Here is a 15,306-nt window from a genome sequence, read left to right on the forward strand (position 1 = left end):
TATATATATACACACACACATACATACACATACATACATATATAATGTGAATGGCATATAACACTGATCTTTTTTTACAATATTTAGATTTTTGATATCTTCATTCATTTACTAGAGGATTTGCTTAAAGATTGATGAGTGACTGGATCTGCTTATGCTCTAGGGATATTCTATAATGCAATTCTTGACATAAAAGATTACCCAAGTAAATGAACAATGGACTCTTTCAAACGCTGAGGTCTGAAAACCTATGGAAGTATGTTATAGGCAGCACAAAATGTAAATGTGTGCTAATTCATTTGCTAATAATGAGAATATTAAAAGTTTAATATGCTGTTTTAGGATAAACATTTTTTTTCTTCCTTCACCTTTAGTTAAATAAACCAGAAAATTCTCCCTCTGTAAATGGAAGGCCTCCATTTTCACTTTCAACTATCACTGATGGGTGTTCAGGTCACATGCTATTTAGGTTGCTGAAAAAGATACTATGAAGGTTGTATGAGGAAGCACATAATAGAAGTCGAGTCAGTGTGTGTTGGGGTGAAGGGATCATCATAGCTGTTATAACATAACCTGACATGGGGATGACTCTTTCTCTTTGGTGAAAGCAGTACTCACTGCAGGTGGAAAATAGAGCTAAGCAGTTGCTTGTCCAGGCAGACAATCAGTGAACACTGATGGCATAGACTGGAGAACCTCTGTTTTCTAAAGTACACTTCGATGATTTTGCATTTTACTCCAACTGTACAAATGAGGATCCAAGTGTCAGAGAAGTACTTCTTGCATGTACCACCTAAATGCTGAGCTCCTAAGGCGAATTAGCACTGTCCTCACAAATCTTCTGAGGAACTTTGAGATGAGCCTGCCTTCTTCAGTCTGGCATTCTACTAAACCCAACTTCCTCAAAAAAGGGATAGTGTTTATATATATATATATATGTGTGTGTGTGTGTGTGTGTGTGTGTGTGTGTGGTAAAGCCTTGATGCATGTGCACTATTATAACTTAATCTAAAAGAAATTAAAAATACGTGGGAAGCCTTATATTCTCTATACTCTTCAAAACTTCTATTAATACTATTATTACTCAGTCATGGACTATAGTCAAAACCATCTCTACTAGGAAAAAATTTCTGAACAATATGATACTGTACTTCCTTTTGGGGAAAGTAGGTGAAAAGTTTTTGTTTACCCAAGCAAAACCATCACCAAACACAACCTTGGATAGAGAAATCTTTTACCCTTGGGTAAAAATTTTCAAAACCGAAAACAGCCAAGAATTTGGAGTGCTGAGGAGGAATATGTCTTGTCAAGGGCATACGACTATCAGAGTCAAACTCTTATGGGGCAGTTATTATCGGGTTATTCATGAGCATGCTGCTTCCCTTTGACCCTAGTTTATAAACTAAGGAGTTTAAAGAGCTAATCTCTAAGTTTATTGACTGTTCTATAATTGTGTCAGTTTGTGTTCTTCCAACCCCACCTATGGACCATTTTCCTTTAGTGTCAGTTTATTGAGACGTAAAGAAGCCATATGGGTAAGTTTGCAGTGTTGTTGCACCCACCACCCCCACCACCCCCATCCCCAGCAGAGCATCAAAAGAAGCACAAAGAATTAAGCATAAAGAGGAAAGAAATCTTAACCGAAGAAATATCTTCTTTATCTACGTCCATTTCCTCTCACAAGGAAAAATGGCAGTGTCAGAGGTACATTACATATAGCTTGTTCTCTCTCTTTTAGTGTTTAATCTTAGCACCTGCACAGCAGAGGTCTTTACAATTCATTGCATATGCTCTCCCCTTCTCCCCCCCATCACACAGCACCTGAGGCCAAAGAAGCCACCAACTCAAAGCTTCACACAATTCTGAGACCCTTCTTCATGACAGAATATAGAAGTAAGAGACATGCCCCACGGTTTTATACAGTCGCTAGAACACGTTAGCTTCCAACAAATGAAGTTTTTTCCTCCTTTCCTTTGAATACTAATTACATTTTACAAATTTGTGTATGCGTGTGTGTGTCTGTCTGTCTGTCTGTATGTGTATGTATGTATATGTTCTCTTTTGTTTTGCTTTGTTTTGTTCTGTTGTATTTGCACAACAGAAGGGAAAGTCCATGGCAAAGGGTCCCGGGTTAGCAGAGTTTGGCTGTCATCTGGTCAGACTGTTTGAGGATCTCAGTGTTGTAGAGGTCCAAGGCATGGTTCACCCTGATAATCTCACTGTTGGTCAGCTTCAGGCGGTGCTTCAGCATACAGGAAAACAAGTCCAGCTGGGGTTTTCCTGGGGCCACAGGAGGGGCCAGGCGGTTGATTCGGTCCCGAATGTCCAACATGAGAAGCATCACGGATGAGGAGGAATAGAACTGACCACCCTGTGTATAGGACTGATTCACCTGTTGCACGGCACTTCGTAGGAGGTCAGCATTGAACCTCAGGCTGTACCCAAACACCTGTACATCAGAGATCTTGATGTAGAACTGCCTTTTGGAGGGATCCGACAGGTCCACCGGGCCCTGGCCAGTCTCATTGCGTAGGGTGGGTAGCCGAGTCCGACTACGTAGGTAGATATGGACAGTCTCGAAAAAAGTTTTCCACCGATTGCCCAGCAAGAGAGTCCAATTGTAGCATTGGCTGTTTTGCAGACGGATCTTCTCCCAACGAGGGTAGCCAAATTCCCCAAAGGGCATGTTCCAGCCTTCTGAATGGCTCCCACTGAAGGGATTGACATAGACAAAGAACATAGGGTCCAGGCTGCTGTTGCGCATCTGGCAGATACGCATGGACATTCCGATCACCATGTGGATAAAGTCCATGCGGTTCTTGTTGCTTTTGAGAGTGAGGGACATGCGCTTGCGCCACCGAGGGTCAAAAAATGTATCCAGGCGAATCTCATTGCTGATGAAGGTAGTATGGACATAGAGGCGTGAATCCATCTTCTGCAACAGGTACTTCAGTTCCAAGTCCTGGAAGTCCAGGTCGGTCTCAAAGCTGATGAACTGCTCACTCCGCTCAGAGTCCACGTTTTGTGGTTCACAGCGGCCTCTATACAGCTTGTAGCCCTTATTGCAGGAGCCACAGAGTGAGATGTTGGCCAGGCTGCACATGGCACAGCTGTTGTTCCCACCTATGATACATGGGATAGGGCGCTGGCACAGTGTGGTGCTACCATGGCACACACAACTCCTCTGGCTTTCCAGGAAGGTTCCCCAGAACCCATTCTCATTGCAATAGAGAAGTGACTGGACCCTTGCAAGCCACTGTTGAATTGTCCTGTGAAAAAGAAGGAAAATGTTAGCTCCCATCAATAGGAATGTGAGGTACATCATACAACTGGCCATGCAAGTTGGAGCCTCCCAAAGAAAGAAAAGTGGAGATTAGATTTTTCTTTTAGTAAAATGCTTTCAATGCAAGTATGAGGACTTAAATTTAATTCCCAATATGCATGTAGACAAAGTAGGCATGGTGGCTCACATGTATAATTACAGGTTTTGGAGGGCAGAGACAGAAGGATCCCTAAGATTCACTAGCAAGCCAGTCTACTCTAATTGGTAAGTCCTAGGAATAAGCAGATTAAAATATAAAAGAATGTAGAATGAATATATATTAATAAATACATTGTCATTCTGTATACTGTCTTAAAGCTATTATATCACATTGTACTTTACACATCTAACATTCTTTGTGAATATCTATAAAAAGGAGGCATTTTACTAATTATTAGGATATTTATCTATCTCTAACTATTCCATTATACAATAGGCGCTGAGAAATCGGTTTTAGGGAATAAAGTTTCTGAGCACAAATACGCTTTCTGAAGAGAACAAATCATGGAAAGTCTCACATGGGCAAGATTTGTGACCCTCTATGTTTTCTCCCTTTCTTTCTTCCTTCTTTCTTTCTTTCTTTCTTTCTTTCTTTCTTTCTTTCTTTCTTTCTTTCTATCTTGTTTTTAATTTTTATTTTTATGTCAACATCAGAGGATTCCACACCTTCCACTGATGAAGATATGGCATGCCCAACCCTGTCAACAGAAATAAGCTTCATTCCATCATAATCATTGTATCATAGAAGTCATGTAGTACTTCTATATGGATCATATGATATGATTCTCACAGTGGCTTTTCATAATATGCAATAACAATATAAGTTCTTCAGTTGTCCAGTATTCTAAATTCTCAATTGTATGGCATTTCTATTACAAACTGTGTTTCTAAAACCCCTCCACATTGTCAATCCATGCTGTGAATGATGCCAGTGTCTGTACCCAGATTCCAGGCAATAAAACATTTTAATGAAGACGGGTACATGAACCAATAAAAAGCAGCAGAAGAATAAAAAAAATATGTAAATCTGTCAGCCCAGAGGCCTTTCATTTTTCCATGTTTCTTTGGAAGTTACCTCCTCTCTGTCCTCCATGCTACAAACAGTCCTGCATATCTGTCCACCAGTCTTTACTATGCACAGGGATTTTTATGCCCAGTTTCTCACTTGAGCCTACCAAAAACACCCAGAAAATGACTTGAGATTTAGGCTTCACCAGTGAATGGATAAAATGGATGAAACTCTGTTCTTGAACAGGGTTGACAGTGGGCAATTTCCTTAGCTTCCCCACTCACCCCTCCTACCAATCCTTACAGGATTGTTGTAAGGATTATACAATTTTTTGTGTGAATTATACATATAAATTTGGTAGGCACTAAGGGTTTAGTAAAATTCAGCTCTTGTTCTTCTTGCAAAAGAGTGGTAGCATGAGTACAGGATCTCCAAGGCAAACTGATGGACCATATGGCCCTCAAGAAGAGAAGTCTCCTGACACATCAGCTTTTCTTTGGGCATTATCTATCAGCCCAAATTTTTAAAACAGTCTTAAATAAAATGTACTAGGACCCCAAGCAAGATTTGTGATGACGCAGATGATTGATGATGATGATGATGGAGCTCATAGTTCATGATCTTTCAGCACTATGAGAATGAGAAAGGGATCTCATTTCCACCACACATCCTGTGGTGGGATGTGCTAGTCAACTGTCTGTTGCAGCAATTCTCTTGACATACAATCACAAAATCATAAACCCCTAAAGTCAGTGGGGAGATAAGACAGTCTAAGGTGATGAGCACGGATATTGTTGGTTCAAGCAGAACTAAGTCAGGGAGAGAAAAAAAAAACAACAAAAATCAAATCTATCCTGGAACAGGGAATGAGTCATTACATCTCTTAAATCCTTGGTATTCTTTGCTAAAATGGGGATAATAAGGTCTGTCTCAAGAGGCTGGTACAGGGATGCTGAGAAGATATATTTAAACTGCGGAGAGAAGTCTAGGATACAGCAATTATAAAAAAGAGAAAAAAATGTAAGAGTACACAGTGCTCATATCTCAGAGAATAAGCTCTTCCTTTGAAGGTTCTGAGTACTCTCTTGAATGCTCTGAAGTCTAAAAGAAGCCATTTTGTTGTAGTCATTTGAAAATGGATACTGTTGAAATGGCTGCCTAGCTGACTTGGGATTTAAATGAGTTACTTATCAGCTGAGAAAAATGGTGGAATAATTAGCTTCTTGAAACTGTCTACCTGTTTAATCCACAAAACCACCCCCTCCATCTGGTAAAATAAAAAGAAAAGGAAAAAAAAAAAGACCTCTCGGAAAACATCCCAAGGCATTGTGCTGTTTGTCTCATCCCTAGTTTCTCCTCCAGCCTCTCAGGTTTAGGAGGCAGGGCGGGGCATTTCTTCCCTCAGAACGTAGCACACAACCTAGCTAGCTTTATAAATGTTTGCCGAATGAATGAACAAAGAATATTAATATTTTCCTTCTTACATTTTATTAACAAAAAGGGGGGAAAAAGAAAAAGGAAAACAAACTTCTCCCTTCCCCTCAGGACAGCAGTATTAGTTTTCCATACCATCCACCCACACAGCCGCAGGCCTCCCTGGTCTCTGCTTCGTGAGACCAATCCTATTACAGCCTGGAGAACAGCAGGCCCAGCTTTCAGGAAACGGAGCAAGAATCATAATGAGCTGTGTGGCTCCCACCTCCCAAATCAGAACATTGACTGAATATTGGGGTATGAGTCATCTGATATTTTTTGTGAGCTGCAGGGGCCCTCCACGCGGCTGCGATTGCGTGGTTACATCTGACAAGAGCTCTATTTCAAAAATGCCTCTTTCAAATGGCCCACACTTGCCCCTGTCACTCCCTCTCCAAGTGACAGCACAGTACCCCATTTAGAGTGCTTCTGTTCCCATCTGCAAGGCATTCTATAACCCCGTAGAGCGCCCCCTTTCTCGTGTCTCATCTTTGGGACCCTTTGTCAGGACCACAGCCCCCACTCCTCCTGTCAATGCTTCATTGTGGCGGCACTCTCAGAATCCTCAGTGGGGGAAATAAAAAGATGAAAGTTCCTGGTGATGCTGGTACAAGCAAGAGGGCTGCTGAGGAATTAGGATTCCAGCCTTGTCAGGCAGGAGGGACTGGGGACAGAGGCCCTCTGAGACACATTAGCAGGCTGCATGGCACCTGCATCTCCTGAGCTCAGAATAATTGTGAGGTTGTGGGCTGTATCAAAGGGGGCATTAATGGTAGAGCATAAGGAGTCAGAGGGAAGTGGTGTGAAGGAGGGGTGTAAGGAGTGCGAGGCCCAGGAAAGAGGAAACAGAGAGGGAAGGTGGGGTGACAGAGAGGAGAAGGGGACTTCATGTTGGAGATGGTGGACAGAAGGGCACATGGAAGCTACAGGCATAATGTGTTATGCCTCAGCCAATGGGTGGAATAGAAACAGGTTTAGGAGAGGTTAAATTACTATCAGTTACAAGATTCAGAGAATGTGGACAAGGAAGAGACCTTAGGCTTGGGCATGGATTAGTAATCTATTCTTTTCCTTTTCTATAAAGGAAAAGAGCATGAGATAGAGAGAGGGAGAAAGGGAGAGAGAGACAGAGAGAGATAGAGAGAGAGACAGAGAGAGACAGAGACAGAGAGAGCAGCATTATTAATGATTTTTAACTCCCACTTTCATTGAGCATCCTGTTGCTTTTCAGTCCTTCATTTGAGAAGACCAAAATGTGAAAGATAAGCTCAGCCCATTTGAAGCGTATTTACTAATTTTTGTTTTTTTTTTTTAATACTGGCAACTTCCAACATCAGCTTTATTTAATCCAAATAATCCCCCATACCTTCTCCATCTCCACCCAGTGATTTGAATGATAAAAAAGGTCACTGAAGGTGGAATCCTAAACCAATGGAGGGATTTCTATGCTTTACCATAGAAATATCATCTAGGTGGTGATAGGAGGTATTCAGGTGCACCGTTCCCCTGAGTGTCATCTGTGGTGTGACAGAAGAGGACTTGAGAGATGAAATGGCATACCATTCAAATACTAACCTTGTGCATCAGCTGTGGGTACACTTTGTGCTATAAACCATAGTCTGCTATTAAAACAATAAGGAGAACAAACAGGTAGACGTTGCCATAAGAAGACAAACAAATGGAACACATGGGGAAATACAGAGTTTGATCATGTAAGAATCTATTACCACATCCCTTGCTTCCTCTGAACCTTTCAAGGTCTCTCTCTTCCATTTAGAGATAATTGGGCCTCTCTGATGAATGCACAGGGAGAGGATGGGCACCAGCGGTAGGAGGGACTGTGATCTATAAATACCATTCCTCAGGCTAGCTAGTGACAGCTGTCTCAACTTTGGCGACAGGGAAATAGCTTAATAGGCCAGTTCTGCACGGGAGGGTCTCACAGTGTTCACACAGACCCACTGTTATGCAGTGAGTGTGAGGCCGTAAGAACCATGCTTTAAAACGCTTTTCTGTGTTTCTGGGGGTGAAGCTACAGCATCTTCCATTTGCAGCCAAATCAGCAGCTTTCTGTTGAATGAGATGCTCAATTCATTCTGATGGGGGTTGGAATGAAGGGAGGGAAGGTGAGAACTGGAGGGAGAGGAGGTAAGAGATAGGGAGCGAGAGAGAGAAATGAGTAAAGAGGGCAGTAAGCTGCATGTTCTCTTCTAAAGTGGAAAAAAAATCTGGTACTTGATCTATTAGCACTCACAGTGGCTTCAGATAAACTAGGTTGGACCACAAAAGCAGAGAAATTTTAATAAAAGCCATTCAAATTAAAAGCCCATCTCTCTCATGTTTAGAACTGAATGCCACGGCCCCTGAGTTGGCGAGATGGACAGCAAACAGTCTGTGTACCTCCTAGATCAAGGCAGCTATCTCTTCATCCTCACATCACTGACATGCCGTACGATTTGGGTCTGATTTCCATGTCAGGGATAAGGGTTTTGAAGCCAGAGAAGGACTGTCACTCATTCATGGTCACACAGCATAGACATGGCCAGAGTTCAAGATTTCTAAATATAATCTCGGTATACTCTCAATGATCACAGTATATATCGCTTGCCCTCTAAACCCCAGAGCGGATATAAACCACTCTCAGAACCCTGGAGACATCTCAGCTGCTTCCCTGCGGGTCCTGTCTTTGCCACAGCCAGGATGTTCTGGCAACCTGACAGGTCTCCCAGAGACAGAGCATGAGTCCCTTGTCATTTGGAGGACAGAGGCTTTGCCTCCCAGGGTTTCCCATCCGTTGTTTAAAGGCTCACATCTCCCATTCTGAACCATCAGGCTGGGGAGCCCTGGCTGGGATTCCTAATTCAAGCAACCTCCCTGCTGATTTTAATTGGAGGTTTTGCCTAAGCTGGGAATGCGGTGCCTGGCCTGTGGCATTTTAGGGAAGATCATACAAATCTAGTGCCAAGAGAATGTTACAGAGGACAGGGGAAGAAATCTAGGCTAAAATACAAAACTATAATCCGTAAGGTCTATTTGTTCAATAAAAGTGTGTTTCTTTAAGAACAGAAGAAATGAACAAAGAATAAAGTGGAATTTCAAATTACTCTTTTATTTATGCCCATGTGTGTCTTTTTAGATGTTTCTTTGACATTGTAATTGGTGTCTAGGTACATTTTCATTGCTCCAGAGAAGTGTATATTGTGCAGAAGATAGGCTAAAACTGGGAGACAAGAACTTACTCCTAGTGTCTGGTATGCACTTTTCTTTATGGATTTCGAATGTGTGTATGCTTGTATGTATGACTGTTTGTGCACATGAATGTGCATGCATATATATGCTAGGGTGGGTGTGAAGTTTTGTGTGTTTGTGTGTCTCTCTGTGTGTGTCTCTGTGTGTGTGTGTGTGTGTGTGTGTGTGTGTGTGTGTGTGTGTGTCCAGCTATACTTCTGCAAGACCAGAAAGAATGGTGCTCTTCAAACCTACACATGTCTGTAAGGTCAGATGCCTGGAGTACTGTTCATGGCTTTGCCATCTCAATTATAAATAACCATCAGGTCCACTCTGCTTATCAGTTTCCCTGGACAAATATTTACCTTTTAATCATTGCCCTATTTAAGCTCCTTCTATAGCCTTAACAGCCTGTTTGTCCTCAGTTCTTCACATGAGGCCAGAGCCTCATTGAATAGAGCATATCAGTGGCAAAGTAATGACCAAAAGGAGAGTTTTACAGTCTCATTCCATGCTGAGGACATTTTCTAGTTGGAAGCTTAGAGTGAAGTCTGTAAATATGCTTGCAGAGGGCAGGGGTGAGGGTGAAAAGAGAAAGAGGGCAAGGTACCTGCAAAGGAAGAATCCAACCTGGCCTTTCAAATTAGGTTGTCAGCAGCTTAATTGGGGAGGATTATGAAACAATTTTTGCAATTACACTGTTCTGTGTCTGGAAGGAGGTGACAGGCAACATCAGCTGCATATTCAAATTCTGAGTTTTGCTTTGGGGCATAGAAGTACTGAAGACAGATGATAGAAGGAGCAAGAGCTGCTCAGAGATGAAAGAAGGACTAAAAGCAGCAGGTGCTCCCATGTGGATGCTGTCAGAGTTGGTTATTTGTCCTGAGCAGCACATATGCAGCACAATAAAAGCCGATGGAAGAAAAAAGTGCAAACCAGAGCCCAGTGGCCTGCTGTAACCTTGAAATGAGACAGTGATCATGTAGGTCGATGCTCTGGGTGATCAGAGGGTTGAAATAAGTTAAGGAAGAACTGTACTTTGCACTAAGTCTATTTGACCTTGGATATTTGTCCTTGAATGAGTCACTTGAGCTCTCTGACAATCATTCTTCCTTCTTCCTCTTATTCTTCCTTCATTTGTGTACATTCTTGCACCCAGTGTTTTAGTCTCTCTCTCTCTCTCTTTCTCTCTCTCTCTCTCTGTCTCTGTCTCTCTCTCTCTCTCTCTGTGTGTATGTTTATACCTACATAAGGTACCATGCACATGGAAGCCATAGACTAACCAATATTTTCTCAAAAGCCCACACCTTGTTTTCTGTGACAGGTTCTTCCACTGGGATCCAAAGCTCACTGATGAGTCTAGGCTTGCCAGCCATTTGGTTGTCAGGATCTACCATTTCTCTGTTTTCTTGGGAGTGGGATTACAAGCATGAATTAATAATGCAGGCTTTGTGTTTATGTGGGTGCTAGTGATGCATTTTACCAATTGAGCCACCCTTCCAACCCATGAATCTCAGTTGTCTTCTCTGCCAAATGAGCATAATAATTAATTACCTTGCACTTTGTCTTAAGAACTGAGTTAAAAATGAAAAGATTCTGAGAATTTTCAGTGCAAGGAAGTTAGAATGATTAGCCATTATCATTATTGAGGGTAAATGTCCCAGGTTTAAAAAAATTTTTTTCTATGTTACTAAAGCAGCACAAATGATTGTAGTCTAATACTCTAGTTTAACTGTTTGCTCATTTTCCACAGTTCTAATGAACCTTGCCACTAGAATGCTTGCATAAGAAAGATCTAGACTAGATGTGGGTATTGTACTCAAAGGGGAAAAATAATGGTATTGAATCCTAATGAGTACATTATTTAACCTTGAACTAATCGCTTGTCCTTTTAAAGAGTCTGTTGTCTCCAGTACAGAATAGAATAATAGTGCACTCTTTGCAAGGTCACTCTGAGCATCAGATAAGAGAATGTATAGAAGATTCAGACTTACAGTAGGTGCACAAGATCTCTTATGAAAACAGTGATTGTGTTCCCCTTGAGTTCACATGTTAAATGGTTCCTTTGAAATCAGTAATTACAGATTGAAAACTACAAGGGAGAAAAAATTTAACAAGTACTGGTAGGTCAGTTAACTGCTGATATTAAACAATGAAATTTTGAGAGGAACTGCTTCTACTCCTCCAAGTTAAATCAAATGATGGAAGATGTGTGAAAAGTGAACAGCAACAAGGACTAAACAATTCAACAAAAATGAAGGCAAGAAGATATCTCTTTAGAGCAGTTACTACACACACACACAAAAAAATATTGGCTAATAGAAACATACTAAGATTAAACAATACCCAGCCAAAAAAAAAAAAAAAAAAAAGAAAAAGAAAGAGAAAGAAAACAGAATTAGAGACAGCAAAATACATTAATGCACCTCCAGCTAATAAAAGATTGCATTCATACATTCATAATTCAAACCATGGTCAGATTATTTGTGTCCCCAAATGAGACAACTGACAGCTCTATTTTCAAAGACATAGTTTTGGAAGGAGGGAGCTTTAAGGTGATGGGTCCATGCGAATGCAGTTCTCATGCATGAAATTAATGCTGTTATACATAAGAAGACCTGTGAAATCTTCTATTATGAGAATATAGTTACAAGGATCAGAAAGTCTTCCTTAGATATTTGTAAGAATTTCCTGGTCTTGGATTTCTAGGCCTTCAGAACACAGAGATTTAGTTGCTTATGAGCAATGCAGGCTATGACATTTATAGAATTTTGAATGGATTAAGACACCACATAAAGTCCTATAACTCAGTAAGAACAAGCCACAAGCAAAAATGGAGCATGGGAAAATGATAGAAGCAGACAGTTCATTTTACAAAGTGGTTATTTAAAAAGCTAATAATCCTGTGAATCTCTACTTTTGTTCATCATTAAGATGATATAAGCTAAAATTCAAATGATATACAACTTCAGATGAACAGCTCAGATAAAATTTAAATTGGCCAAAGGAAAGTGCTAAATATTGCAAAGGTATATAGCCAATGCAACTTCCCTCTGCAGGACAGGAAAGAGATAAGTTCTAACAAGAAGAGAGAAGAAAACAGTCCGCTTGAATATTTAGCAAAACATATATATTAGCATATGTGTGGCAGCAATTCTATCCCAAGTAGTACACAATAACAACAACAACAACAACAACAACCACAACAACAACAACAACAACAACAACACACGTACCCTAACAGGCATGCATTAACATTGCTTCAGTATTCATTGCAGCCCAAACCTGGAGAACATGTAAAAAATTATCAGCACCAAAATAGCACACAGCTTGGAATCTCCTGGGGGTTGAGTCAACCATAGTTCCACAAAGCAAACAATGGTAATTTTTTTTAAAAAAAGTTAAAAGGTGGGAAAAACCAAAGAAGAGTTTGTGCTAATTTTAAAAGGCAGAACTGGGCCAATGAGATGGCTCAGAAGTTAAAGGTGCATGATACTCTCCCTAACAACCTGAATTCAAGCCCTGAAACCCATAGTAGAAGGTGGTAACCTGACCTCCACTTGTGCACCGCTGCAATCACACTTGCATACTTACAAATTATTGTGTCAATTAATTATACTAATTAGCTAATTAATATTTTTATACGAAACAGAGTACATCTATAGTAAATGTGCCCACAAAAGACAGTGGTAGACATGGATTATCTTAATGAAGATATGACCCAATGTACTTATAGATACATATAGATGAGATGGCATTAGAGATAGACAGATATTTGTCTATATGAGTAGATAGATAGAGCCCTATATGTGTGTATATGTACATATATCCATACAAATGTGTGTTTATATTTTTATTTTTAAAATTAAAACAAAATTAAATCATATTCCCTACTCCTCCACCTTGCTCCCTCAGGAAATCATGATTTCTTTTTTCTTTAATTGCCATTGTTTCATAAACACACACACATACACACACAGTCCTCAGTCTATTTATTGCTGTTTGTATGTATATGGATGCAGTTCTTCCTACTTGGTATATGATAATTTTTAATTCTTCTCTTTCTCTCTCTCTCTCTGTCTCTCTCTCTCTCTCTGTGTGTGTGTGTGTGTATGTGTGTGTGTATACATACTTGTGCACATGCATATGTCACAACCATTATTGCTGGAGTCAGAGGTGGAAGGGAGTCATGCACTTACATGATTTGACCTTTCTGTAAAGATACAATAATTTTGTAAGACATTTGCCAATTCAAAACATCCACATTTGCCAAATAGCTCCTTTAAAATATCCAGAGCAATAGCATTTAGTAGACTGTACCTACACCACGTTTATATGACCATCAAACTTTTCAGGTCTTTTGTTTATCTGCTTAATACTTATCTTTGATCTTAATAAGTTGAGTCTCTCCTTTGCTGGATAAAGGAAGGATTACAAATGTCATTTTAACATTACAAAAACCTGAGGTTCAGAAGAAGAGAAGAGATAGCTTAATGGTCATGATTTACTTGTCACAAAACTGAGGCTATAACTCACCCATGTGCAGACTCGAAAAATGTTTCAGTGTGGGAAGCAACATGGGAGGATATTTCTGAAGGAAGATTAAAAACAAAACAAAAGAAAGACCTATCCACAAAGATTGTGAGAACTCAGTTCTATTTCTGACTCAATCCCTCGAGCCTTTAGATTCTAATCCAAATAAAAAGCAACTTCCGAGCCTCAGGAAAAAGAGAGACAAAGAAAAAGAAGAAACAAAAAACAATATAAAGCAACTGGAAATACTTATTTTCTTGTCTTACGTCAGGGAAGTGAGTAAACTGCCCTATTAGCTACAAATATAGAATGACAAACATTGGTGAAAATGGAGATGTCTCTACCAATCTTGGGCTTGATAAATCCTGCACACTGCTGCAAATGAGCTTCAGGACTCCATCTTCCAGCCCCTTTCTAATTGTACTCCCTTGGGTTACCAGAGTGTTGGAACGCATTGCCATTTTTTTGTTCCATAAATAGATAAGAAATGCCCAAAATACTCCTAGCTCAAAGCTTCATTGCTACATAGTTGGGAAGAAATTCTTAGTCTCCAGTGATTGACAGACAGCTGCCCCGGGCTGTGTTGCATTTATTTGTGGACCTGAACCTCTTATTTAATAAGACAGTTTAATACACACTCAGAATAAGTCATTGTCACCTAAAGTATAACCTTCAACACACACACACACACACACACACACACACACACACACACACATGCGCATTCACACACAAGAAAATGAGTAGTCAAGATCTGTTAAGTAGCATTTTTTTGTTTTGCCTTTTTGTTTTGTTTTGTTTTGTTTTGTTTTGTTTTGTTTTGTTTTGTGAGTGGAACTGCTGATGAAACTATAGTGGCAGAACATCAAAACCACGAATATAAACGATGCTTGGGCAAGATCTAAACCACAAAATAGATGGAAAACTAAGACTAGAAACATTAGGTGATTTTCTTGAGCTTATACAAATTGTAACTGGAAATCTACAACTCAAATCTTCCCCTCAAGACAGAATTTGCACATTGCCCAAAATAACACTGTTAATCTTCCTTTAAGCTTTCTCCAGAGGAACCGTCACTCTACCTAGATTATTGTGCATTCAAGAGAGGAAATAATCTTATTGTTAGGAGACTGCTGGACATTGGCCCTGAAGACACTAATTTTAGGAGACAGGAAATAGCACTTTGAGCCCCTCCTCCCAGTCAGGATAGGAGTTTATAGACTTCAAGTACTTTATGCCTTTCTGACAGGAGTCCAGTGATTATTTTCTATGGTATTCATTCAGTTGTAGAATGTATACTTGGGGATTTTTTTTTCATAATTAGAATGCTCAGTCACTTCCAAAATGTACTCTCCCTCTTCTGGTACCCACACTGCATATACACCCACAGAAGATGAAAATTAGATGGCAGCTTATGGGAAATTATCCCCTATAATCATCCTCTAGGAAAACCAATAAAGGAAGACAACAATAATTAAAAGAAACAGCAAACCATATACCTCAGAGAAGCATTTAGCAGTAGCTTTAAATATTAAAATAAACTCACTAAAATAATTTTGAGTAGCTAAGTTTAAAGGTCAATTTTATGTTATGAAATGTTTCCTCACAGGGTCTATAAGGCTTGTGCTTCCTTCTCTTGTAACACGGATTGTTCTAGAAAAATAAAGCAATATAGACCATGTTCTGTTCGTATACTTCCTATAGAGACAGAATACCGGTTATCTTCTGGAATCTTGGTAGA

The 15,306-nt window shown here is 40.0% G+C and overlaps 1 protein-coding gene across 1 annotated transcript in view; it reads right to left on the bottom strand.

Annotated features, from left to right (window-relative positions):
- Window positions 1-1,494: 1,494 nt before the first annotated feature.
- Brinp1 (bone morphogenic protein/retinoic acid inducible neural specific 1) overlaps window positions 1,495-15,306 on the bottom strand; it is a 193,026-nt gene continuing 179,214 nt past the window's right edge. Inside the window, exon 8 of the mRNA NM_019967.2 lies at window positions 1,495-3,269. Within this exon, the coding sequence (NP_064351.2) occupies window positions 2,132-3,269 (1,138 nt within the window). The 3' untranslated portion in view covers window positions 1,495-2,131. The remainder of the gene's footprint in view (window positions 3,270-15,306) is intronic.

The sequence above is a fragment of the Mus musculus genome, chromosome 4 (assembly GCF_000001635.26).
Source record: "Mus musculus strain C57BL/6J chromosome 4, GRCm38.p6 C57BL/6J".
Taxonomy (NCBI): domain Eukaryota; kingdom Metazoa; phylum Chordata; class Mammalia; order Rodentia; family Muridae; genus Mus; species Mus musculus.